Raw genomic sequence first — 26,457 nt, forward strand, 5'->3', positions numbered from 1 at the left:
CAACGATATGTATGACATTTTATTCAAAAGCACACGCATACCAACTCACAGTCGGGTACGACACCACGAATACAGAGGCAGTGTACCAAAGGCTGTGTTTTTCAGCTGCTACCGACCCCGCGTGAGAAGGGATGGTAGAACGGGTAGAAAATCCGGGCAGAGTCAGGGCTAACAGCATAGGCGACACTCACACACAATAAAACAATCTGTGACCACACACGTAATCTCAACACATCGCAACGCAAGAAAATAAACCGTTAACGCATTTGTACAAATAATTCCGTAGAAGCTCAGATGGTGACATATGTAAGCACGCATACATTTTTTCATGTTACAAAGCTTTGGCAACGCATGGGTATGTCCCCTGATGGCAATGATAAACAAATACAGCAGATCCTAGCAGAATGTACCTGGACTAGCGAGACATGCAGCCACTTAGCATAGTACTGTACTGGCTTAATAACGACCGTTCAGTATAAAAAGCTCCTTTAAATAAACGCATTTACAATATAAACTCGAACCGAGATCTCAGGAAACCAATGCCAACGAAGCAGAATACAAAGCTGCAAAACAGGACTCAGACTAGCAGATCACCTGACAGTACGCGATACGCATTTCTCCAAGATTCCATACACACACGGCCCCGAGTTTAAGCTCTACTGTCTCTCCTACCTCTGTCTCTACCGCCGGGGTTGTCTCTACCGCCGGCAGTCGGCGGTATCCGAGAAGATCGCTCGCTCTCTCGGCGCTATGTTCCAGCGACAGTGGGTCCGACAGGCAGCGCCCAGACCAAGGTTCATTGTACTGACACTGTGTGACCACTGTCTGGTAGATCGCGAACTCACGTAAGACAGAGTTCCACGCCATTTGCCGACAGTCCGACCACTTGATATTCGAGCTCTCACTCACGAGCTGTGCTCAATGTTCAGTCTCTGGACTGTGTTCAGTTTGCGAGGCACGAATCTGTCGCTCTTCCCATCTCCCAGACTCCTTGGGAAAGTTGAGGCACGTAAGCGGCACCAGGTCGTCTCCGTGTTCTCTTGACACAGAAAGGTACCTCCATCTACTCCAAAGGTACCCCTTCCTCCATCTCCGATCTCACCATTCCATCTCTCCGCCGTGTTATCCTCTCGACTCATGCCGTCACCTGGCGTCCCCCTCCGGCTGACCGTGTACTCTGAACCGGTACAGACACGTGTACTCGGGGTGTCCCCAGTTGGAGGTGACCCTCAGCTCTACAGCGCTTACCGGCCGGTCGGTGGGGGCCGCCGCGAACCGCTGCAGGGGCGGCCCGGCCGCCGAGTACTCGAAACTGGCCAGCAATGTGGCCGGACCACCGTCATCGGCCACAGCCTGAAACAGACAAGGGAAGTGTCAGGGAAAATTATCATGGGAGAGAAGGCGTCAGGGAGACTGTCGGGAAAGATAACCAGAGCCAGAGAAGACCACCTAAAGTACCGTCTTAACTATTTCATTTCATTTCATTTCATTTATTCTTTTATCACCAACGGGCGTTACCCCAATGACAGATGAAGTCAACAAATAAAACATTGATACACACTAAACAAGCACAGTAAAAACGAGCACAGTAAAAACAAAGCAGACTAGAAACATTTGTTTCCAGTAACAACCGAACAGTTACACCTACCTATCTGTGTCTCTCACTCACATACCGTTTCACTCTTGACCTGAACTCTGCCATGCTACTCTCCCAGACGTCCACATCCCTGTTCGCCTCCAAGAATGCGTTGCACACATTCGGTATGCGGTTGAATGAACATGAGCGAACAGTGTTTACCCTTGCAAACGAGACAGCGAACAGTGACTGTGTACGCAGTGTCCGGGGCGGCACGTGTATGGGAAACTTTTCCAGAAGAAATGACGAACATATTTTGCTTCGATGAATGTTTCGGAGAAACATAATGTCGTGCTGCTCGTGTCGGGCAGCTAGGGTGTTCACCTTAAAGTGTTCAGTGAGGTCACGGTAAACAAACGACACCCCGCGTACATGGGAGCGGGCACAGAGCCAAACCAGAAACTTCTCCTGCACACGTTCAATCCGCTGCATGTGTGTCCGCGCCGCTCCACTCCACACTACACTGCAGTACTCCAGTATTGAGCGGACGTTGGCGTAGTACGTTGATAAAATGGCTCTGTGTTAGAGAACTAGAGAAGAACGGTGCCCCAACAAGACAGAGAAGCAGGTTTATAACCATGATCAATGATGAAGTGTTCATTGCCTTTACATGGACCGGATAACGCCTTACTAGAACGGCACACGTTCTCACAGAGAGCGGCACATGTTCTCACCAGGACGGAGCAGTGTCGGGGCGCCGAGTCGATTCGTCCACCGGGCGTCAGGCCGCGGGCGATGTGCTCGATCACAAACTCGGTGGGTCGGACCGGCCGGGACAGGCCGATCACGAACTGACCCTCGCCGTGAAAGGCGAAGCACTCGCCCGGCCGGCCGTACGGCTGGAGGTAGAGGGGAGGTCAGGTCAGGGGTGACGCGAGGGGATACCGGCTGGAGCTCACATTTACGATCATTAATGGGAGTATACTGAACGGGAACAGAAATACGACAAACTCATTTCGAAACCACGGAGCATGCCTAGTACTAGCAGCGAATGCCAATGAATAATTCATTCTTAAAAATTATTGGGAACGCCTCTGCTATCCGTCACCAATATCACATTCTTACAAGTTATTGGGGAAGCCTCTGCAGCTATCTGTCACCAATGCAGTGTATGCTACCTAATTACCAGGCTTACCTGTATGATGGAGCGCGGGTTATTGGACTCTCACCTGTATGATGGAGCGGGGATTATTGGACGGGTACCACAGCGGCACCCCCAGCACAGTCAGCCGCGCCGTGCGGGCCGTGTACGCCTCGGTACACTTTGTGCTCAGCACACTGCCGCCCGCAGACTCCAGCGCAAAGTCGAACTGGCCCGTCTTATCGGCGTCGTAGAGGGCTAACTCGTGCTGAGCGATGGCGAGCGCCTCCTCCCGGCTGATACCGCCGCCCCCGCCGCCTGAGCCGCCGGCAGCGGCAGCGGCCGCCGCTCCCGTCAGAGACGGAAGGTCCGCCGTCAGATCTGCCAGAGATGACGGGAGGCGATGTCAGCAATAGAGGGACTGAGAACTGAAGGTGATGTCTGATTTTCCAGTCACCGAAGCAATTTTTCACGGAACCGTCACTCTAAATTATCAACTATCGACGGACCAACAACAGTAAACAAAAAAGTCAAGGCTTCAAAATTGAAGGAGAAAATGCGCAAGCACAGATTAATATTTTTCACATTTTGTGGACCAGCTACCGTTGTCAGAAAATACAATAGTACAGATGCATAGCTGGCTAATTCCGGCCCCCGCCGAAGTTAGTTGGTAGCACTGCTGCTCCACGGCGTACATTTCCTACCAGCCCATAGGGTTTACATGTTAAATGGCCTGTTTTCGGCGAGCGATATCTCGGTCAACCTTTGAAGGAATCAATGGTTCTTAGTCTCAAATGATAGATCGATGAATTTTCTTTCGACAATTCCTCTACCATTTTTCACGAAACCCAGCCGATCTTCTACGGCGTACAGGGTAAAGATTTCTCTGCACGCCAGCACCCGCGATCCGCCTCTCCGATCGTCGGCGCGCGGTCCTCGGTAGCACAGTCGGTAGCGTATCGGGCTACGGATCCGAGGGTCGTGAGTTCGAATCCTGGGAGCGCCGTGTGATTTCGGCTAGAATTGAATGATGTAGATTGTAGAATCTTAAATGTTTGCGTAATCAATTATGAATAGCTAATTGAATGTATCTGCGCACTAATCGGCCCCTAAAACCTCTTATTTAAGAAATTTAAGAAATGAATGTCACGTGCGCGTCACGACTGCCAACCATAAGCGCAACCATATTCTAGTTTGAACTAACTTTTTGCTAGTCCCGACCACATATAGTAGGTTTTCTAGTAGTTATACTAGAAATTCCTACCAAAGTTCGTCCTACCCTTCACTCAATATACCCTGGGCTAATTCAGCCCACATGTCTCCACCGGCGCACCTTTTCTGAAGTTGGTGGTGAAGAGCTGCATCCTGTCGAGCAGCTGGCTCTCAATCCGGCCCAGCTCGGCGCCCACTGTGCCGCTCCAGTGGGCCGCCGTGCCGTTACAGCAGGAGCCGGTCCGCCGCAGCGCCTCCCGGGCCGCCGACAGCGCGCTCTGCAGGTGGGCCAGCTCCGCCCTCAGGTCACCCATCTCCTGCTCCAGTGAGCCGAGCCGCGCGGCCGCCGCCCGGCCCTCGGCGTCCAGTCGGGACCTCTGCCGCTGGGCCGCCGGCACCGCCTCCTCCAGTGCGGTCAGACGGGCGAGCAGCACCTCCACGTCCCGTCCACCGTCCTCCCGGTCCAGCAGGGCGCGGACGGCCGCCAGCTCGGCCTCCAGGCGGCCCCGCAGCCGCGCCTCGGCGGCCTCCAGACGGTCGGTGGTGAGCGGAGCAGAGCCGGACGGCAGGCCCAGAGCGGCGCGAACAGCCGCCGCCGACGGGGGCAGCGCGGCGGCCGACCGACACGACTGGAGGGCGGGGGGAGGGGTGTCATTGATAAGTGGTGACTGTGCGGGAGACGGGTAGGGGAGAGTAGGATGGAAAGTCCCTGATCAGAGTGAACGCTTGACAGTCGCTTTGGCCGGGTCAAACACCTCAACAAAGCAACTTGTATAAAACACCCGTTGACAGAGTGGATAATCAGATTCACGCTTCTGTGACGATGACACATTCACATTAATATTCAGACAAATTATGATAATCGTACAAATAATACAAAAATGAAAATAGGCAGGTTGTCCTAAACAAACTGTCTAGCCTCACCTGGTATTCCTGCTGCAGCAGCTCCAGCCTGGCCTTCAGCTCGTCCATCTGTACCAGTACCTCACTGAGGCGGGGATCGGTCGGCGCAGGACCCGCGTCTCCGGCAGCAGGGGGCACCACCACCTCAGCGGGGACAGGGGACGGCTCAGTACCCGCGGCAGGGGTGGGAGGTGGCAGAGCCGACCCAGAGGTCAGAGGTGCCCAGAGCACGGCTCCCACCGAGCCGACCGCGCCTGCCAGCTGAGTCACCGCCACCTGAGAACCGGCAGAGCCGTCCATCAGATTAACGTTACCAGTACCCGTTACCCAGTTAGGGAGACAGCGCCATCACTGCTCAGATGTTCAGCTGAGCGGGGTCGTGACCCGACGGGAAAATGTGAAATATATGATTGCACCGATTGTTGTTTGTCATGGGGAAAATAAATGATAAAGAAAAAGTGGAATATGGCACAACATCCAAATGAAGCATATGTAGTTCTGAAACATTGCAACTCAAAGCCTATTATACCTATTACCTAGTAAGGATTGCGTACCTGTACTGCCGCTAAACTGTAGATGCCGATGGTAAGTAGTCCTTCAGCCATGGAGGTCAGCCCGGCGAGGATTCCTCCCAGTAGATATGACACTCCTCCGGCCAGGAAGGACAGCGCTCCGCCCAGTGAGGACAGAGCCTCCGAGAGGTACTGTTTGACAGAGTCTGTGTCTGGTAGGGGCCATCGTCCAGCGGGCAGCAGTAGCTCCGCCGGTGACTCGCCACCCTCTCCGCCCAGCCAGCCTGATGGCACGGGATTCTGGGTTAAGGGACGGGTAGTAAACAGTACCGGTATTAGCGGCCGCCCAGTCAAAATGTAGCTATTCATTCAGCAGTATCAGCAAGGGGAAAGTGACAATTAAATCAGCGCAAGACAAGTAACATTGCCTTCGCCAGACTTGCGAGACACCACTTTCCTTAAAACCATCGGTTACCGGGCGTGCGAGGTGAAATAACAATAATGATTGATTAGCGGTGATGAGCTACCTTCTTTGAGGATATCTATACTAACCTAGGAAGGGCAGCAGCAGCAGCACGGTCAGTAGAAGCAGCAGCAGGGCGGCTGTCGCAAGAGGCAGACAGCGCCAGCCGCCGCCCTCCCGAGCTTCCTTCACCGCTGCTCCACCCACCCAGCTCTCGCCGCTCGGCCCACCAGCTCCCGCGCGGCTCCCGGTTCCCGAATCCCCGCCGGAGCCGGCCAGCAGGGAGCCGGAGCGGCGCCACAGCTCCGCCCGGGAGCCGGAGCCCGGAGCGGCTGAGGGTGGCGCCGGAGCGGCTGACGCGGTCCCCACAGAGCCCCAGAGCAGCGCGCCGGCCCAGCGCAGCCAGCCGGGACGGGACTCAAGCTTCCCTGACGAACCAGTGACTTTCCGCCGTACCGTTCGTGCCCACGCAGCTGGATTGAGAGCGGCGGCGACTGTGGCGGCACCACGCGGCAAGTTGAGCACTTCAGCTGCCGTCTGCGCACGAGAGATGACAGCACTGCAGGCGGCGGCCGCCCAGCGGAGGGGGTTCACGTACCACAGCACAGCCGCCAGCCAGGCGAGGGCGGTCACGAGCCTCCCCGGGCCTCCGTCGGGCCTCACAGAGTCACTGCCGTCCTGGGTAGACCCCTCACCCCGACCGGCACTCACACCCAGTCCACCATTCCGCCTGCCGGCCGCCGAGTCCGACCACTCTCCGGGGGGCGTCTCTCTCTGCGGTGTGAGGCGCGGACGGAGCTGGTAGCGGTGCCGCGACGGCGGCCGACTGTTCCGCCTCTCCTTCCTCTGCACTGAACCCACCACCGGCGAGTCAGCACCCACAGCCGTCCTCGCTGAATCCACCGACACTCCCGCCGCTAGCCCTAACGACACACCAGGCGCCGGCCCAGACGCAGGGACGCCTTTAGAGACAGGGGCGAGGAACAGCGGCCGGACGGCGGTCCAGAGGTGGTGGCAGACGGCTGTCAGGGCCAGCCAGAGACGCAGCAGCGGCGAGAGGGCCTGACGGGCGCAGCGGCGCACCGACCAGCCTGGAGGGCACAGAGGGTAGGGTCAGACGACCGACATACACGGGGTGGGACGGTGGCGTCAATAGCAGCCGCAAACGATCGATTCTTTCTAAGCTTCCCAAGAAACATAACTCTATAAACAAACAAAAATATTCCAGAATAACTTCTTAAGGTCTCTGTGGAATGCCGTAAGAAACCTTTTGAAGAATTCAACATAAAACAAGCCACACATGCATTACCATCATGTGAGCAAATACTATATAAAAACCTATACCTATACCAAAACTTATTTGCCCAAATAACCCGACAAAACAGCCTCACCCAGCAGTGAACCGAGTCTCACCTGGTCGTGTTTTATAGGGCGTGCTGCAGCGATGGGCGCCCAGTTTGGACACGCCATCAGTGGGGAGCCACTCCTCGTCCTGGGAGTCGGCATCCAGGCCGGGCGACAGGCCCAGCGTGGAGTCACCTGCCGGAACGAGGGGCGTCAGCAGGAGATATCGTCTGTGTCACCTGCGGGAAATAGGGGCGTGATAGTCTGAGAGAGATGACCTGCTGTTGAGGGGGTGGCAGCGTTAGGAAAGAATATTTTGTGCCAATGTACAAAGCGCTGTTGAAATGCAGCGCGCTGATACAGTTCCAATGCTTGACGATGAATAATAAGCAGAGAATGACACTCAAAAGCATAATTTGGATATGAGCAAGTAATATACACACTACACGTGTAATGAACATTGCAAAAAGAGGGCAATAAAAGAAATGATTCCATCAGTTTTCCAAATTTCGCCAAAATCTGTCAACATTCCCTTAAAATCACAAAGCAACAACAACGGTTCATGCACCATCACAGCCCCCCCCCCCCGGATTACCGAGTAGCTCCTCGAGTAGTGTGTCCTCAAGGGACGGAGTCGGACGGGAGGACTCCGCGGAGTTCGGCGAGGACCTGGGGAGGACCGAGGAGGAGCTGGCGGGTCCTCCCTCCGCTGGGAGGACGGCAGGCGGTGCGGGGGACGGCTCGGGCTCGGGCGGCGGCGGAACCTCGGCTGACGAGGAGTAGGTGAAGGAGAGTGGCGGCGCCACGGACGCTGCAGGCAGACGGACAATATGGTGGTCGGTCGGTACGGTAACAGAGGGACACCACGAAATGCCTGGCCAGTGGCGGTGTACGGGTGGACACGGTGGGGACCCGTTTAAGACACAGCGGAGGTCAGTCAAGGAGGTAACGGTTGCTGCAAGGACGGTGGAGGCTAACCATGATCAATGGACCCAGTTAGTGTTAGCAGTGAGTTAATAGTGATCAATAGACGTAGTTAGTAACAACGGAGCATCAACTGATGGAGACAGTTAATGGTACACCAACGTCAATACGGACAGTTTAGCCACCAGACAATAGGCAACGGTTACTGACAACAAGCGATACGGACTATGACGGGTTGACGGGAATCGATTGAGGCAATTAGTGACAGCGACGGCGGGACGACGAGAGTCCATTGTGATCTATAGAGAGCAGCCTACAGCGTCACGGGCGGAGTCCGGTCGATAGATAACGTAACAGAGGTGGGAAGATAGCGATAATCAATAGAGTCAGGCTATGGTTTGGCTAGGCCGTGGCAGAGCCAATATGACAGCAATAATCGATAAATACCGTAGCAGAGGTCAGAGAACAAAATGTTATTGTTAAATCACTGCGTTTATGAAAGCAGTTAATTTTCCCACCTACCGTTGGACATCAGGCTGTTGGACGACACACGCGAGGTGATCTCACGACGGTAGCTGTACACGCGCGTTGTTGTACTCTCATAGACGCCTGAAAACGAAACGTGGCCTGGTTATTTTGTCTGCGACTTCTTCAAATGACGACTGCTATTTGCTTCTGTCGGACAAAACAATGACCGCTTTAATAGCATATGTACTCCTGAATAACTGCTATTTCAAAAAGGATTATTTTCGACGCACTTGAAACTATCGCCAGCTTTTCATTTTCATGATCACTTGGGAATGGTGTCATAGACAAGCATTACAGACCGATATTATCTGTTGATGACGGCATCCGAGCCCACACAATCCAGCACCCTTGCAACACCATTACGAAAGATAACTAATCGTAAAATAAAACCACAGCCAACATTAGGCACCCCGGCTCCCCCCTGAAGAGACACACACTCATCCATCCTATCCCCTCCACTCACCCCGCTCGTCACCCGGCAGCGCCGGACCGGCCGCTGCCTGCACCGCTCCTCTATCAGCGCGACTGGGCGCGGTCCGTGCCGCCGGCAGCGGGCTGTCCCCGGCCCCGTGCGAGGGTGAGCGCAGCCCCAGCCGGGACATGCTGGGCGGCCCGACCGGCTCCGGCCGGACTGCAGTGTACGACAGGCTGCGGGAGTACGTGTAGTCGGTGCGCGGCTGCTTCCTGGGGTGACAAACACAGGGAGGGTGTCAGTGTGTCACAGGGTCAGGGTGTCCGTCGGTATACGGCTGCTTCCTGGGGTGACACACGTGGGGAGGGTGTTATTCAGTGTGTCACAGGGAAGGTATCAGGCGGTATACGGCTGCTTCCTGGGGTGACAAACATGGAGGGAGCGATTTAGTGGCACCGACATCGGTATTGAAGATGTGTGCGGGGGAAAGTGAGTGAGCTACCAGTGAGCACCAATTTCGCAAAGGGCATCGGCTTAGGTGACGTAAACATCAGCATATCCCTAAGTTTCTTTTTTGTTACCCGATGGTTTTCCCTTCAAGGCACTAATAATGTAAAGCCCTTACGGTTCTCAATCGCGACCTCCTCCCCATCCCCATCACCAACAGCCACCCACCCAACTCACATAAACTCCCCACTCCTCAGTTACCTAACTCGCATAAACTCCCCACTCCTCAGTTACCTAACTCACATAAACTCCCCACTCCTCAGCCGCCCAACTCACATAAACTCCACACTCCTCAGCCACCTAACTCACATAAACTCCCCACTCCTCAATTACCTAACTCACATAAGCTCACTCCTCGGTCGTCTGTTTCAAACGAGCTCCTCAGCCGCCTAACTCACATTAACTCCTCGCTCCTGAGCCGTCCAACTCACATGAACTCCTCGAACTCCTCGTCGCTGCTGTAGGCCAGGTAGGAGAGGTCGGGCAGCCCGCTGGTGTCCATCTGAGACTCCTCCTGACGGCGGCGCTCTCTGGCCGGCCGACGGACCCGGCGGGACCGGGCCGGGCGGTCGTCGGTCTCCGCCCCGCTCACCTGGTCAAACACAGAGGCCAGCAGGGCAGCCGTGCAGTCCTGAGAGGCGGCGGCGGCACCGGCCGACCTGGCTGGCGCCTGGACGGCAGACATGAGAGGGGAGGGTTAGGGATGGACATGGGTTGCAACAACACCAAGAACGATGGCATTGAAGAACAATGTCAACATCAACATCGGCAAAAGCGCTATGTTTAAGCTGAAAAAAAAACATTGAAATATCGAATTGGCCCGTTTCTTTTCCCTTTCCCGTATCGCAGGAGTGGGCAGGGGAGTGGAGCTAGGCTCCCTTCCACTCCCTGTACGCGTATGACGCCCTGACATGGCATGGCACCCACCGGTCGCGTGGAACTGCTCTTGATGGAGTGCATGGAGTCGTTGAGCGCGCCGCCGACCTGGCCCGACACACGGCGTCCACGGGAGCTGAAACAAGAAGGACAGGGTCAGCATATGGAGTCTCGGACTCGGGATTCACCGTCGGATGAACCGAGGAAGTTGAGGATTAATTACCTCACAATAAGGCGGGTCAGTGGTGAGCACGGGGGCAAAGGGACAAGCTGTGGCTGTTTACTTTTATCCAAGAATAGATACCAGAAGCCAGCTAGTTACACGTTCCGTCTCGGGGATTGCCAGTGTAGGCACACTGCAGCGCACATAGGCGTGTTGTGTTGTTGTCTCCGACGCCAACAGTCCTCAGACTTGCACTCTCATTTATTGCGTCCGCTCCCGGTCACCGACTCCAACACACTGACCGCCTCTCGGCGGCGACCCAGCACCGCGCCGGCCGCGCAGGGCCACGCCCCTGACATTCGGGGCCGCGCCATAAACCACGGGCGTCGCGGTTCCTACGCCCGCGGTCGGGCCCGCGCCACAAGGGCCGAGGAGCCACCGCCTACGCCGCTATAACTAAACTACGCCACACTCCTCCCCCCTAAAGAAATTGCCCCTACAGGATGGTCCTCCTGAGTAACATTAACGGTACACTTTCAAAACAACACAAAACGAGGCAACCACACATCATGTCAACATGAACACTCTCGCTGCGCTGAGCAGTCACCGAACAGCAAACATGACAATGTCTCCCAACGTTACCGCCGCTGCTGCGCTGCTGCTGCCGCTGCTATTGCTGGTGCCGCTACTGCCGCTGATGCCGCTCGTGGAGTGATGCCCCGTCTTCTTAACCACTTCCAAGGTATCCCGTGGGAGCAGGTCACTGATCTTCCGGCAGCCCTCTGGGATCAGATGGACCCCATCTGGGAGGTATACCATGGGATGCTGCCTCCGCCGCCTGTGAGTTAGCCTGTGGCCGGGCTTGCCCTCCTTTAAACAGATTCGCAGAATTGAACAGCTAGCGCCTGGAATCGCTCTGGTGGTCTTACTACCCTGCCCGACCGGGTTTTGTAATAGCGGTTGCCCTCTACCTGCTCTGTCCGCGCAGCTCCACTTTCCTGTGCCCTCGGCTGAAGGAGTTCCCTTTCTTCCACCTCTGCCTCCAGGCTGTCATCATCCCGAGACTCGTAAAATGACAGCTGACTGCTCCGACACCACAGTGTCCCCCGCTTGGCATGTTCATTCCGTTTACTATTTGCAGATGCTGACCCATCAGCCATCCCCTGAGGTGGTCGAGCGTCCTTCGTCCCAGCTCCTGTTATCTGGCGACCTCGCCTGCGGAAAATCCTGCTCGAGAAGGCTGGTTTCAACCGGTTGTGGTGCACATTCGTCATTCTTCCTCCTGGCCCTTGCACCTTGTGCACCACCCTCTGCTCTCCATACGATTTAACGATGGTGGCCGGCCCCTTGTATGGGAGGCCAAGCTTTGGCTTACCTCCCGCTGCCGCCGTAGGGTCTGTCACCCACACCTTGTCTCCCGCCTTGTAACCAGTAAGGTGCGCTTTCTTATCGCATCGTCCTTTCATCTTCCTGGCTGCTTCTTCCGATTTGGTTCGAGCGTCCTGGAATGCCTTTTGCAGGGTTCGTGATCGGTCTTCCAAGAAACTTTGGACCTGCACCAGTGGTTCAGGTGGACGGAACTTTGCATCCGCGGGAAGACGGGCTTCCTGTCCATGGACCAGGAAGTAAGGAGTGTATTGTGTTGTTTCGTGTTTCGATGAGTTGTACGCCATAGCCGCTGCTCTGACTTTTAAATCCCAGTCGGAGCCCTGTGGCTCGATAAACTTTGAGACGACGTCCTTGAGCGTCCTCATAAACCGCTCCACCATCCCATCGCTCTCTGGGTGGTACGGTGTTGTTCTTGTCTTTTCGATACCAAGCCTTCTGCATAGTTCCTGGAAAACGGCCGACTCAAACTGCCGCCCTTGGTCTGAATGAAGCCGCTCCGGAACTCCAAAGTCGTACACCCACAACAGCAGGCAGTCTGCCACCGTCTCAGCCTTTTGGTTTTGCATGGGGTAGACTTTTACCATTTTGGAAAAGTAATCCATTATTACCAGGGCGTAGCGGTTCCCTCTGCTAGAGCAGGGCATTTCAGTGATGTCCATTGCCACACGTTCAAACGGTCGGCTCACAAGTTCAGTTTGTAGCGGTGCTCTTGCTGTGGTAGACGACCGGTTCCTGCGCTGACACAATACGCAGGATTTGCAGTAGTCCCGGACCTCTCCGTACGCACCAGGCCAGTAGAACCTCTCCATCACTCGGTCTAGAGTCCTCCGGAAACCCATGTGGCCCGCTGTTTCATCATCATGCAGACTCTGAAGAACTTCTTCCTTCCTGCTCTGTGGGACCAGGATCCTGAAGCTGGTTTCTTCATTGTGTTTCCTCACGATGCCCAAAACATGCTCTCTGATTTCCAGGTTTTCAAAATTTCTGGCAAAAATCCGTCGCTTCCAAGCTCCTTTTGCCTTCGAATCAAACCGATGCACCTCGCCATCCTGCACCCATCGAATGACCTCAGACAGCACCTCGTCTTCTTCCTGGACCGTCCGCCAGTCTGTTTTCGCGAAGCCCTGTCCGCTGTTGGTAGACCTGGACATCTGGCTCGCCTGGTCCTCGGCTTCTCGACAGACGGCTGTCGTTCCGGTTTGGTGCTGACTCTGTTCTGACGTGTCATCTCCATTGCGATTCAGTGAATTTGGCACCTCACCGCTGTCCTGTTCCTTCGCACCCGCGAACGGAACGCAATGGACCGGGGGCATGAGCGACCCTGCTGTTGACTGGACGTCAGGCGCCACCTCTTGCGTCACCTCGCCTCTTGCAGGTCTTCGTGAGAGTGCATCAGCGTTGCCGTGACTCTCGCCCGGTCTGATCTCGACCTCGAACTCATAGGAGCTGAGCTCGACTGCCCAGCGACCTCTTCTGCCCGTAGCGTCGTTTTCAATCACAATCGACTTTGGTAAGTTTCTCAAAGGTTTGTGGTCTGTGCACACCGTAAACGGCGAGCCAACCAGATATTGGCGGAAGTGGCGTATCGACCACACAATTGCCCAAAGCTCCTTGTCATAAGTTGGCCATCTTTTTTCCGACTTAGACAGCACTTTACTGGCATAGGCGACCACATGATCCTCACCATCGACTGTCTCGGTGAGGACTGCGCCTATCGACGCGTTGCACGCATCAGTGTCCAGCCTGAATTTGCCTCGGAACGTGGGCAGTCGTAGCACCGGTGCGGAGGTCAGCACGTATTTCATCCTTTCAAAGGCGTTCAACAGCTCGGGTGACCAATCGAGCGGGCCCTTTCGCGTTGCAGCCTCTCGTAACAGTCTAGTTTCCTCGGAATACTCTTTGACGAACTTGCTGTAGTAGCCACACAAGCCCAGGAAGCTCAGTAGCTCATCAGCGTTTTGAGGTTGTGGCCACTGAGTCACCTTTTCCACGTTTCTCGGATCTGGAAGTATTCCTCCCGACATGACCTTGTGTCCCAAGAAGGTCACTTCCTGCCTCCCCAGGAGACACTTGCTCGGCTTCAGCTTCATGCCAGCTCCGCGGATCCTGTTGAACATCTCAGTCAGTGTCTCGAGATGGCCCTTTTCAGTGCCGTTGAAGACAATGATGTCATCAATGTAGACCAGGCACGTTTTGTTGTCCATTCCTGCCAAAATGAGTTCCATGAGCTTCTGGAATGTTGGTCCAGCGTTTTTGAGGCCAAAGGCCATGACCTTGAAGTGATGAAGACCCTTGCCTGTTGTAAAAGCGGTCTTTTCTCTGTCCTCTGGAGCTATTTCGACTTGCCAGTATCCTGACGCCATGTCCAGCGAAGAAAAATATTTCGCTCCTGCCAGTGTGTCCAGTGCATCGTCCACTCGGGGAAGGGGATGGGACATCCCCTGAGTGACGCTGTTCACAGCTCGCAGATCCACACAAAATCGGTAGCTTCCATCTTTTTTCCTTACCATCACAATCGGTGAGCACCACGGACTGGTGCTTTCTTCTATGACGCCGTCTCTGAGCATCTCGACCTTTTGTTGTTCCACTTGATCTCGCAGCTTCAGTGGTATTCGGCGAGGCCTCTGCTTGATCGGAGCGGCATCTCCCGTCTTAATTTCATGTTGAGTGAGATGAGTCCTTCCGATATCATCGGCGCCCTTGCTGAATATGTCAGAGAACTCACGCACCAGCGCTTCTAGCTCTCGTTTACCTTCTTCTGACAAGTCGCAATTCTCCAAATCCAGACCTGGAACAGTCGTGACTGAAAGCTGTGCTGCATCCTTTGACGCATCTGCCCGCTCGCAGATATCGTACAAGTCCTTTTCTCCTTCCGAGATGGTGAACAACGTTCCTACGTCTGTGTGCTTCATGATTTTAGCCTCGGTCGTGCCGGTATTGACCACTTTGATCGGGATAACCCGATTGTCTCGGACGATCGCCACTGAGCGTGGCACCCATAGATGTTCCGCGTTCTTCTTCTCACATGGCTCTAAGACTCCCTGGAAGCTCTGGCCTGGGTCCATTTGCGACCCACCGTTCAAAGGTTCGACTTTTGCCAGTACGAACGCTTCTGAACGTGGAGGAATGATCGATGTCTGCAGAATGCGTACCCTTGATCTGCTCGGTTGGACTTCACTGTAAGACGGCAGCGGAATTCTCAATTTCCCAATGCGGCACTCGCCTGCCTCATCGTCCAGAACCGAGCGATACCGACACGCGAAATCTCGCCCCAGTACCAGGTCTACAATGAGGCCTCGTGTCACCGCCACTTTGCAGGTGAATGTTTCCTCTTGGATCCTGAATCCAATCTGTCTACATCCCAGGATGTCAATGTGTTCTCCAGAAGCCCCGAGAACAGAGGAGGCTGACCGTTGATCAATCAACCGGTCGCCCTGCTCCTCCAATGAGTTGGCCAGCTCTTCATTGATCAGTGAGAAGTCCGCTCCAGAGTCCAATAAGGCCCAAATCTGCCTCCCTTCCAACATCACCTTGATCATTGCTGCCGTCTTCCGAGGCTCCTCGCTTTTCCCAGCTGCTTCCCGCCTCCCGGTCGCAGCTGCGCTTAGTTTTCCGACAGATGCTGGCTCTGACGGCTGAGCTCGGGTCGCTTCCGACAGGTAGCCATCCAGTGACCCGCCTTTCCACAGCACAGACAAAATGCTTCCGGTCTCTCGGTCACCTTTTGTCTTCTCGGTGAGGCATGCGGACAGTTTCTTCTAAAGTGACCCGGCTCCCCACAGCCGAAGCACCTTGCTTCTATTCTCTTTCTTTGGCGGTCCATTTCGTCCTTTGAACTCTGCGCCTCTCCGATCGCAGCGACGACGCCCAGTACCTCGTCCAGCTTCTCCTGCAGCCTATTAACTTTTTGTTCGAGCTGGTCTGCTGAGCTTGGCGCTTTTGCTACAAGCACCTGGTCGGACGGCCTTTCCTCTGCGTCGTTCGAGCCACCGACGGCTCCGATAGCGGCCAGAGCATCCCGAGTCCGACGGAGACATCGCACCTCTTTTACGGCCTCGTCTAGAGTGCTCAAGGGCTTGTCCATCAATTTTGTCTGTAGCCAAGGCTCCTTTAACCCACACAAAAATTGACTCACTATAGCCGACTGTAGGTCTGAGAAAGATTTCTCGGGGTAGGCCCTCTTGGCCAACTCCTGGATTCTGTCGCCGAAATCCTCGAATGATTCTCCTGTTTGTCTGATAGCCTGGTTGAGGTCCGAATATGCGTGAATAGTGTTCACGTCTTTCCCAAAGCGTGCGCTTAGAGCTTTCTTGACCTCGGCGTATTGTCTTCGCAGCTCTTCTGGCATTGACGCGCACACGTCCAATGCCTTACCATCTAGGCATATAAATAACGCTTCGAGCCATTCGCTTTTGTCCCCCAGGCCTGCCAATAGCTCAAACCGCTGGATCCAAACATCCCAGCCTTCATCATTACCTCCGTCAAATTTCCTGATCCGGGATGTAAAGCGCAGAAGTTTATCCGACTGGAATTTCTGGCCTGTCTTCTCTTTCTCATCCATTTCTGTTTTGTGCACCGAGTGACAAGCAGAGTACACCTCTCGCTGCCCCCGCCTCCAGGTGAGTTATCGAGTGAGCAGTGGAGTGCACCTCTCACTGACCTCGGCACAAATAAGAATACCAAATAGTCCGGAGCGACGGGTGCCCTAACCGGGATAAGATACTCGATAGAAGAAGGCAAGCATAGGCTTCTTACCTTCGACCGCGCCAATGTTGTGTTGTTGTCTCCGACGCCAACAGTCCTCAGACTTGCACTCTCATTGATTGCGTCCGCTCCCGGTCACCGACTCCAACACACTGACCGCCTCTCGGCGGCGACCCAGCACCGCGCCGGCCGCGCAGGGCCACGCCCCTGACATTCGGGGCCGCGCCATAAACCACGGGCGTCGCGGTTCCTACGCCCGCGGTCGGGCCCGCGCCACAAGGGCCGAGGAGCCACCGCCTACGCCGCTATAACTAAACTACGCCACAGGCGCAATACGAGCTGAGCACGCCATTACCAGACCGGCCGATACCACTCACACGTCAGTTGCCGCCCGCACTCAGGACACAGTGATGAACGCACGTCCATATCCACCTGTCTATAACCTCGGCTCACTTCCATGGCCCGCGGCCCTAATTATCGCCACCATCCCATCCGGTCAGTCCCGCTACACCTCACCTCCGCAGTACGTGAGAGCCGACCATTAGACCCGCTAACGACCCCATCGCCCGACCGACGGACCAAAAAACGTGTGCTCGCGTCCAGCCCCAGAGTTTCGGCCGACGCCGCCCGTCCAGACACCGTCCGTCCGTCCGTCCCGGGTCGGTGGAGTGGGCTGACTCTTGATGTGACACAGGCTCCGAACCAAATGGGCACGCGGACCCCGGTGGGGAGGGGAGACGGGGAGACTGGTGAGTCATCGCGGAACACGCTCGCGGCGACAGGGCCCCAAACAAACGGGTAGGCGGGTCTGTCTCTGCTCAACAGAGGCAGGGAGGGAGGATGGGACAGAACAATGGACGGACGCACACAGGATGCGGGTCTACGCGGTGGGAAACGGAATCAATGACGCCACCGTTCCAATCGCCCAGCAACCAAAATTCCTGCTAGTATGTCCAATGTCTATGCAATCTGGGCACAAAGGACCAACAACTGCACGTCGAATGCGTGTAAAAGAACCCACAGCACGTCACTTTCTATGCATCATTGGACCATTGCCAGACTGCTAGTGCTGACTGCTGAGTGCCTCATTCCCCGTCGGACCGAGTCAATCCCACCCAGCTCGCAGCGTTCGGTTACCACCCGCATGCCACGCGTCTGGTTTGATCGTCGGCGTCTCGCCCGGTCCGGCGGCGGTTCACCAGACGCAGGGGAGCAGCCACGCGCCCCTGGCAGTCCGCAGGCTCCCCACGTGGGAGAGCGCGGATCGATACTGCTGCCAAGGGCGTCCGACCTCACTGCATGCTACCGCCGCTCCTGGCAGCCGGTAATACTCGCGCACTGCACGGGTTGCATGGTCCTGCATGAACGGAAATTTACCATTGCAGTGTAAGGATCAATAAATGCATTAGGGTCACTGTGACTGCCCATGGTCATGATTAATGGACCATTGATAAGTCAAAGTGGCAGTGTTGCACGCCACTGGCGACTACAGCGCTGCTATGAACGTGACACAGTGCTGCGTCCAGCAGCGCGTGCAGTCCAATCACGGCATTGGGTGAGGATGGGGAGAGAAGGACCGACAGTCCTGGGTGCCACAAGAACGGTGTCACGGCCGCGGCGGGCATGTGAACTGGGGAGACAAATCGCAGCACCCAACATCAGACTACAAGAGAGCCTTTGCTGTGGTGTGCCAGCAGCTGGAACCAATGAGTAGTACCAGCACATCCGGTCAGTGGTGCCAGGTACTAGGAAGATCGGCTGCAGGCTGCGGGTTCCGAGGCCGGGTGGTGCGGTCCGTGCCTGACAATGCTGTCAGGCGATACGGTCCGAGTCTGACAGCACAAGTCGGCAGTGATTGCGCGGGTACACCGCTCGGTGATTCACCCCTGAGCGCGATTCCCCTGCTGAGTGACGGACACCGGATACTGTGACCAGTGGGTGGTGGTAGCAACTGGCTATAGACCACTATTGTAACTTCCAGCAACACGGGAAAGAGGAAGTTGCACAGGAAGGAAGGAAGCATGCGGTTTTCTGGAGTAACACTTGATATCCGTCTGACGAGGCAAGCGATGCAGCCAAGCATTCCGCTCTTCTGCATTTATCAGAATATCAAACGTTCAGCCGCGTTTGCAGCATCGTTACCGATCATGATAATTCGGCATCATGATATGCTAGCTCAACAACGTGCCAAATATAACAATTAACCGTACTTTGGGTAGGCTAAAACATCGCGCAATGACACTGAGCTCTCTATCAGTAACAAATAAATGACTCTGAAGTCTGAGTCACAGCACATTCACAGATAATCACAGCCAGTCTCATGTCCGTTCAGGATTACGAGTCCCGCTGATACAAACCCCAGACGCGCGGCGCTGACCACGTTGCCCGGGTTCAAAATGTAAACGCATTCCAATCTTTCAAACATTGTAAAACGTCCGGCTAGTTCATATCGGTGACCGGCACGCGGAAACTCGGGACAGCATTCGCGTAATTCATTCTCACGGAAAGTGTAGTGTAATGGTCTCTGGATTTTCGGTGTCACTGGCCACTGGACACTGGACAGCATTGGTGTGACTTCGATTCAACAGTACCTACCTATTCAAAAAAGATACGGAGACAAGCAACTTCAATTAAGTAAAAAACATCAGCTCCATTCGCATCACGAGTCGCTGCCGATCAGAATACAAAGTCGGCCAATGCAAACCTGCAACTAATCATTGCTATCATGCTCCAGGGAAAACACAGCCACGAATGTAAGTTCTAAAAACAACGCCCCGCACCATGGCCATTTTTCTGAGCCGAGTTTGGCGCCGGAACACGGTCATGTGACCGCAGGGTCCGTGACAGTGCAGTCAGCGACCACAGCGATCCCATGGCCGCGTCAGTCCCGGCACGGCCCCGACCGCATTGAAATCGCCACAGACGTGACCGGTAATGAAAAGTTCGAGCTGAAATACAGCCCAGACCTACCTGGTGGGTAGTCGAACCGAACCACACCGCGCTCCGGTGTCGGCGCGAACCGACCGCAGCGTACACAGAGCCGGGAATCACGCGCCGCGGCGTACCACCCGAGCCAGCCCGGTGGGACGGGTGTCCGGTGACCCCGGAGGTGTCGCATAGAGTGGTGACCCTGACACGCACCCATAACGGCAGCTGCTGACATTGAAACTCGAGTGCAGGTGATATTTAGGATGCTGGCGAAAATAGCCGTGACTTTCAACAAAATGTGTTCAGGTCACGGTCACAACACTTCAAATTGTGACCAAAACAACGTTTGAAACGTGGGACATACAAATACTCATCAAAACATCTTCGAATGAAAATGTCCCAAAGTGAATGTCGAAAGCACAACATTCCGCTTGACATCGCTAAGATCGATCGATCGATCGACTCGCCCACTTTGTCGACCACCATCAATATCGGACCAATAGCGGCAAAATCCAATTACCGCTGAGCTGGACAGGAGCGAAAACGGGTGTGGATGACTGCCGATGGCGCTGTTAGGATGCTACTAGAGAGCACTGGTAATTAATTTTTCGAAGCTCGTATGGAAGCGAACACAGGAAGTCACCAATTCAATTCAATAGGCCACCGAGACAATCGGTGAAACGAAGATAAATGGCTGTTTTTGGTAAATCGACAGAAAGTAATTTCCGTTCACGTTGCTTACACTCACTGAGATGGAAATTAAGTCCACCTAAATCATCTCCTTAGTCTGCTGCACATTCTATTGAGTTGGACAATTGAACAGGAAACTGAAAGGTCGCGTCCTACTTATCTACAATCCACACCTACGCTGACTGAGAAGCTGACTGTGGCAAACTCGCAAATAGGTAAAGCCCACCGTCCGTCCGTGTACAGAACTGGGCCATTCAAACAGCGAGCGTGTGGTCGCCCAATATCCCCACAGCCCAGAGTTCACAGCCCGTGGGTCAGCCAAAGCGGCAACGCTGCGGCGCGACTCTGCCCCGAGCTGCGAGTCCGCTCGGAGCAGGACGGAGCCGACCCGTCCTAGTTCGCACTCTCATTGTGTGCCTGCTGACAGCAGCGGGCGGACGGTGACGGGGCATTTATAGAGCGTCACATCACTGCGTTTTGTAGTGGCAGCGATGGTTTGCGTTCCATTTGTAGTGGTTTTGACACAGGCGGTGTTCAGTTATTCACGGCTATTGAAAAATCGAAGGCGACCTCAATCCAGACAGTGCTGAGAGACTGGCAACTAATTTGATGAACGTCAGATGACTGGCAACGATTCAAGTTGACTGAACATGCTTTGACCTGGAACATCCCGCCCATTCAGTGGGATTGAGGAGCGGACTGTTGGGCGGTCCAGCCCATACCCACACCCACAGCCACTGGCTACTCCACCCCAGCCCCCACTGAATAAAGTGAAGGATCGGCGCAGGGCCGGTGGACTTTTTGAAGTGCATCCATTCCAGAGAGCAGGTAGTGGTGACTGTGCAAAGTTCACTCCTGACGTCATCAGCCAACACTTCAACGCCCAAAGCTACATATGTGGAAGACGACTATCTATTTGTGTCACTGATTGATTTCCATAGTTCCAGAAAAACGGAATTCACATGTATTTCATCTTGGAATCCACTGTCCCAAAAAAAGACAAGAATCTCGCGTCGACGGCGGCTCTGCCTCTCGCTTCATGTCGCCGCAAGAGACGGGTTCTCACGGAGCTTTGGGCGCCCGATAGCGCGTGAGAAGTCTAGGTCCGCGATTACATTGAGACTGGCTGACGTTCAGTGAGATCTTAGACGCTGGCTCTGTGCCCTGTAGTTGCCTGCTGAGTTACAAGGCGCTACAAAACTTAGCAGCTCACGCCTGGACTGTCAGTAGGTAGTCTTCTAATCGAGGTTGAGTCAACATCATGCTGTAAATCAACGCGATTGGCAGATCTACAAAATCACCGAGCGTGCAGAAACCGTATTTGGATTGGCAAGAACCATCACATTATGACTACGCCGAGTACGAAAAGCAGAGCACGACCCAATTCTCCTCCCTCTCACATTTCATCCCCTCTACCCAGCTGTGCGGCAGGAACCTCGTCCCGTGCGGTATGCCATACAAACGAGTGAATTACTCTCTGAAGAGCGGCCCGCCCGGCCCAGCCACCCCACTGACTGCGCTCAATGGATTGATGAACTGCGTGCCGCCGGCCGCGCCCCTGCGGCCTAAGCAGGTCAGAGAGTTCAGACTGATCAAAACAACACACAGGCAGAGCCCACGGCCCGCGCGGGCCGACTGAATGGTGAGCAGAGAAGTGAGTCCCCACATCCATCAAACCGGTGGAAACATTCTCTCAAGACACATGCTGGAAGCCCTGGAAAAAGGAGCTCGAGCCGCGGCTGTGGTGCTGCAAGTCAAGTCAACTGCCCATCCTAGGCCAACAGCGTTCCAGCAACAGGCAGATACTTGCCTATACTCATCACTCCAATCCTAATTAAAATTACCCACTGGCTGACACCAGCACCGTACAACACTAATCACACCGTCATGACGCCCATGACACCTACTCTGACACGTCTGACACCTCGTGACACCGCCGGCTTCCAGGCTGACGGCTAGCTCTGACGCCGCAGCACATCACATTGGCAGGAATGTCACGAGCTGGCGGCGTCGGGGAACGTCACGACCTACCACCGAGTGCCAACCCGCTCTCGCGTTGGTTCTGGGAGCCGTGTAAGGTAAAGTCAGCTCGACAGATTGCAATGTAGATCAAAGCGTAACACAGACCGACAATGGAAGGCGCCGCGCGGTTGGATTAGAAATCCTGGTTACTTGCAAGCTGCATTGCCACGCTACTCTAAAAGATATATCAATAAGTTTCCAAGACATTGTAACTTCATATTAAGTTGAAGTGGCACTACACAGATGCTTCACAGACAGGGGCGCGGGAACTACTTTCTGACTGGGGGGGGGGGGGCACACCATAATAGAGATTAACCTAGGGTACCCCCAAATCTAGTTTTCTCACCGGTTTTAGACCACTTATTTTTCACCCCTCGGCTTTTTCAACAAAAAAGAAAACATTTGCAAAAAAAGTGTGGTATTCCGTCTCAAAGCTGTGGGGGCACCGCCCCCACGGCCCCAGAGTTGGGGGGGGGGGGGGGGGGGGCAAGCTGCCCCCACTGCCCCCCCCCCCGGCTCCCGCGCCTATGTTCACAGATCAAGATACCGAGCACATCAGCGCTGGCAGGGAACGTTAATCTTCAACGAAGGCTGGCTAAAACGCATTCACAAAATTGGGAACAGCACCGCCACTAATTAATCCTTCCGACCGGCTCTGGACTCAGTAACTGCCTCGATGGCAGACCTCCATGACTCGGCTGTGTTCCACAGCGGGCTCCCGACCACTCCAATAACAACGTTATCTTCCGTTAACTATAGCGCCGCACAGACTCTGCTCGAACGTTACATTGGCTGATGATCGGCCGGCCGTCCCTCTCACGTTATGTCCATTCCTCCATTCCTTACGCGATGTGAGAGGGACGGTCGACGAGCTGAAAAAGAAAGAAAAAAAAAATCGAACCCGACGGACGCTCCTCTCGGCGCGCGGGAGCGCGCCTCCGCCGCGCGCGCCGAGCGCCCACGCACTGGGGAAGCGTCTCCCGTCCCCTCCCGTCCCGTCCGAGAGGGCCGCGCCGCCGGCGGGGCCGCCCCGGGCGGCGGCGCGGCTATTCGGAGGACCGTCTCGCCGCTGTCCGGCGCTAGCCCGTTAACGAACATTTGACTGCACTGACCGAGGACGCCGCTCCATCTCCGGCTATTGTCCGCGTTCACAGGGCAGTGTGAGGCGGACGTCCGAGTCTAATCGTTAACAGGCCGCCCTGGGAGGGAGGGGCGCCTCATCAGACGCTCAAAGAACCGGCCGTGCCTCACGCTGCGGGGTGTCTAAAAACGACCCTCCCCTCCGGCGCGACTGACTGGGCAGGTCAGAGGTAACAGGTCACAGGTCATCACTCGCGAGTCACTGGATGGGACAGGGTCATTGAACGCACAGTAAGGATGGACTGTTGAAGCACTGGAGCGGCAAGATGAAACAAACGTATGCAACAAAACTTTAGCAACCGTGGAAACACAGCCAGCGGAGGCGGCAGATAAAGAATGTCCTTTGAACGGAGCAGAGATGCGAGATAAGCGATAAAATTTGTTTGCCAAACGTGTCAAACAGCCAGCTGCTTTCTTTATCTGTCCATCAGATAACGACCAGCGTTATTGCGGGTACTTCAAGGGTGTCGACCTGTGAAGTGCGCCGCACAGCTGTGGTAAACATATTTACTCGTAGCTGTGATGCGCTATCGACAACACCAAAAGGCAAAATCAATGGACTTTGACCGGAGAAAGATGTCAAGAGCTACTCGTATATGCTCATAAGCGTTCAAATAAAAAAGATCTAAGTAAAACTTGAGCCGGACTTAACAATAGAATACAGTCCAGCGGCACAACGATGGTGCCCGTATCTACTAAAATGAAAAAGGACGTCAATATATTTCAAAAGTCGACCTGAATAGTTCGGCAAACAGCCTTACCCGGCTCTCGTTTACAGCATACTAAAAGGACCAATTCGGTCCACTCTGTCCAGTGTCCAGTGCCCCCAGCCTGTACGCGGAGCGTTGTGCTGTCCAGCAAACTGCACACATTGCATCGTACACGGGCACGGCACACCGTGCATTGCACAGTACCGCCGCCTCAGTCAGCATCCGCGCCGCTGCACGGTGTACTATGTCCAGAGTTTCAGAGGAGGCTCTGAGTGACACACACCACCGGCTGACTCACCCCAGCCTCCCCGCTCTACCCAAAGAGAGCGACGGGGGTTTGGACTGGAGCTGCCGTCGGTAGTGTAACACGCGCTCCCGATGGTATACCAGTCTTGGGGCATCGTCAGTCTCGACCAACAACGCAACGCTATAATTTGGAAAAGGCAAATTTCGAGGGTACAACATAAAATCCGTTTAAATATGTTTTTTCAGGATGTTGACGCCGAACACGTCACAGTGCCATGAGTAGAGACATCATCTGGAAACTGAAACGGATGATAGAGCCCGAGCGGACTGGACGTGACGCACGCTAGGCGATCGTTCCCAACGGAGGAGAGATAAGCGGACCGGCGGTGACGTTAATAGAGTGACGTCATGAGTCCGATATAATCCGGATTACAGGCTGCGGTGCAGGGCAGATGATAATTGATATAGCTATACGCAAGTTTTAAAAATAAGACATTATGAGACAGGTTTGATACAAGTATGTAAAATGTAGACGCATAATGCTTGAGCTCGAATCAAAGTGCCAACTCCAGTCGCAGTCAGTCTGACCTTGGCATGTAAGACCAATACCAGTAGAAATCAATAGGAATTTACAAACCACATAACGGTTTAATGGCTCATGACACGTTCTCTTCCAGCCTAACATGACGGCGGTTACTCCCACCCAAACCAGGCTGGGCCACATGAGCGAGCCCCTCAATCCGAGACATAGTTTGAAAGGTTAACTTTTCCGCATCCGAATCGAACCTAACCCCAAACACTGTCGCTGTTGTAACCCGCGTTTAGTCATGCACTCCACCCGTTTTCACTCACCTGGTCGGCGGCGTGCGGTCCGTGGAGTCCGGTACGTAGAAATGCTCCATTCCGGCGCAGTGGCAGCCGGCGCCTCCCGAGCACCGGGAGCGCAGGAACAGTTCATCTCCCATCGCCGCACGCACACTCACACTTCCCGTCACCAGTCGCGCTGGTGGAGACTGGAGAGCGTCCCTCACTCTGCGAGCACCGCACTGTCTCACCGCGCACTGCTGAGAGCGTCAGGCGCGCGCCACTGGCATTTCGCTGTACAGTCTCCGCGCCCACAGCGTCCGCACCCACACCGGTCATCCAAACCGACGACTGGCGTCTGGCTCGGTCGACGGCCGGCCGGCGCCGACTCGCCGGACGGACTAGTTCGCCGACTGGCCGCCAGGCGGCGGGCCGACACGGCGGGAGGTCCCTCAGAGGGTGCCGGCTGAATAAGGATCAAAGCAGCTCACTGACTTTAACTGCAAAACCGAAACAAGTACTAACCATCAGTCAAAAACTCCTGTCCATAGGTTGGGTATTTAAATAATTTGAAAAAAAGGCTGCAAAATGAAGCATGTGGGCCAAATCAGCCAATCAATGGTAAATTTATCATTCCATTGGCATGCATTTTTAACAAATGCATGGTCAAATAGTGGCATTCATGATTCAAACAATTAGAGAAGCTTTATGAATTACCATTTATGATTCAAGATAGCTTTATATGTATTTAATCATAAGTAAAACAACTGCAATTCTGCACACCATGAATTGTGCCTGGAACATGTCAACACTCAAGTAGTCCAGTCTGGAAAAATAAGCATATTCAATAGGAAATCAAGTCACTGTGCTTCTTGATGAAACCAATGCTCAGTATGGACCCATAACTCTGGACAAATAAAAATAGAAAATATATATGGCTTCAGCAGATTTATGACAATAATGATTTGGAGATTTAGGACACCCAGAATGTCAATGATCCTGACAATTCCAGTGACCAGCTCTGCTATGAGGATTCATCTTGCCATGATTGGATCATAGGTCCCACTCCCAGTGCACAACTGCATACCTACCACTGCCAGATTTAAATCCACAGTAAAATCTGGTACAGAGATTTAAAATCTGGTGCCAGGCACAGTCCACAGAGGCTTGGCATCCTAGCGCAGCATATCAATCTAAAGAATTTGAATAAGGTAGCAATCTGAATCTGTTGCTTTCTGGTATTGAACTAGGTAAGAAACCTGA

At 54.4% G+C, this 26,457-nt stretch overlaps 1 protein-coding gene across 2 annotated transcripts; it reads right to left on the reverse strand.

Moving 5' to 3' along the window:
- On the reverse strand, positions 1 to 25,689 carry LOC122363925. Of its 2 annotated transcripts, XM_043333770.1 has the most exons (14): positions 25,243 to 25,689; positions 10,450 to 10,534; positions 9,954 to 10,192; positions 9,067 to 9,287; positions 8,598 to 8,684; positions 7,747 to 7,962; positions 7,221 to 7,346; positions 5,897 to 6,898; positions 5,387 to 5,628; positions 4,854 to 5,108; positions 4,051 to 4,558; positions 2,806 to 3,098; positions 2,311 to 2,475; positions 1 to 1,353 (listed from the first exon to the last, which is right to left on the reverse strand). In XM_043333770.1, the coding sequence occupies exons 1-14, from the start codon at positions 25,353 to 25,355 to the stop codon at positions 1,144 to 1,146; spliced, it is 3,762 nt and encodes a 1,253-aa protein (XP_043189705.1). In that variant the 5' UTR covers positions 25,356 to 25,689; the 3' UTR covers positions 1 to 1,143. The 2 variants fall into 2 exon arrangements, with proteins under 2 accessions (XP_043189705.1, XP_043189706.1); XM_043333771.1 differs by lacking the exon at positions 7,747 to 7,962.
- Between the last annotated feature and the right edge of the window lie 768 nt (positions 25,690 to 26,457).

The sequence above is a fragment of the Amphibalanus amphitrite genome, unplaced genomic scaffold (assembly GCF_019059575.1).
Source record: "Amphibalanus amphitrite isolate SeventyFive unplaced genomic scaffold, NRLGWU_Aamphi_draft 000647F_arrow, whole genome shotgun sequence".
NCBI classification, from domain to species: Eukaryota; Metazoa; Arthropoda; class Thecostraca; order Balanomorpha; family Balanidae; genus Amphibalanus; species Amphibalanus amphitrite.

Coding starts and splice junctions, on each gene's coding strand:
- LOC122363925 (XM_043333770.1), bottom strand. CDS start 25,355: ATGGGAGATGAACTGTTCCTGCGCTCCCGGTGCTCGGGAGGCGCCGGC. Junction 8,685..9,066: donor GCTGCCGGGTGACGAGCGGG/GTGAGTGGAGGG, acceptor TTTCGTTTTCAG/GCGTCTATGAGAGTACAACA. Junction 7,963..8,597: donor CAACAGCCTGATGTCCAACG/GTAGGTGGGAAA, acceptor GTCTGCCTGCAG/CGTCCGTGGCGCCGCCACTC.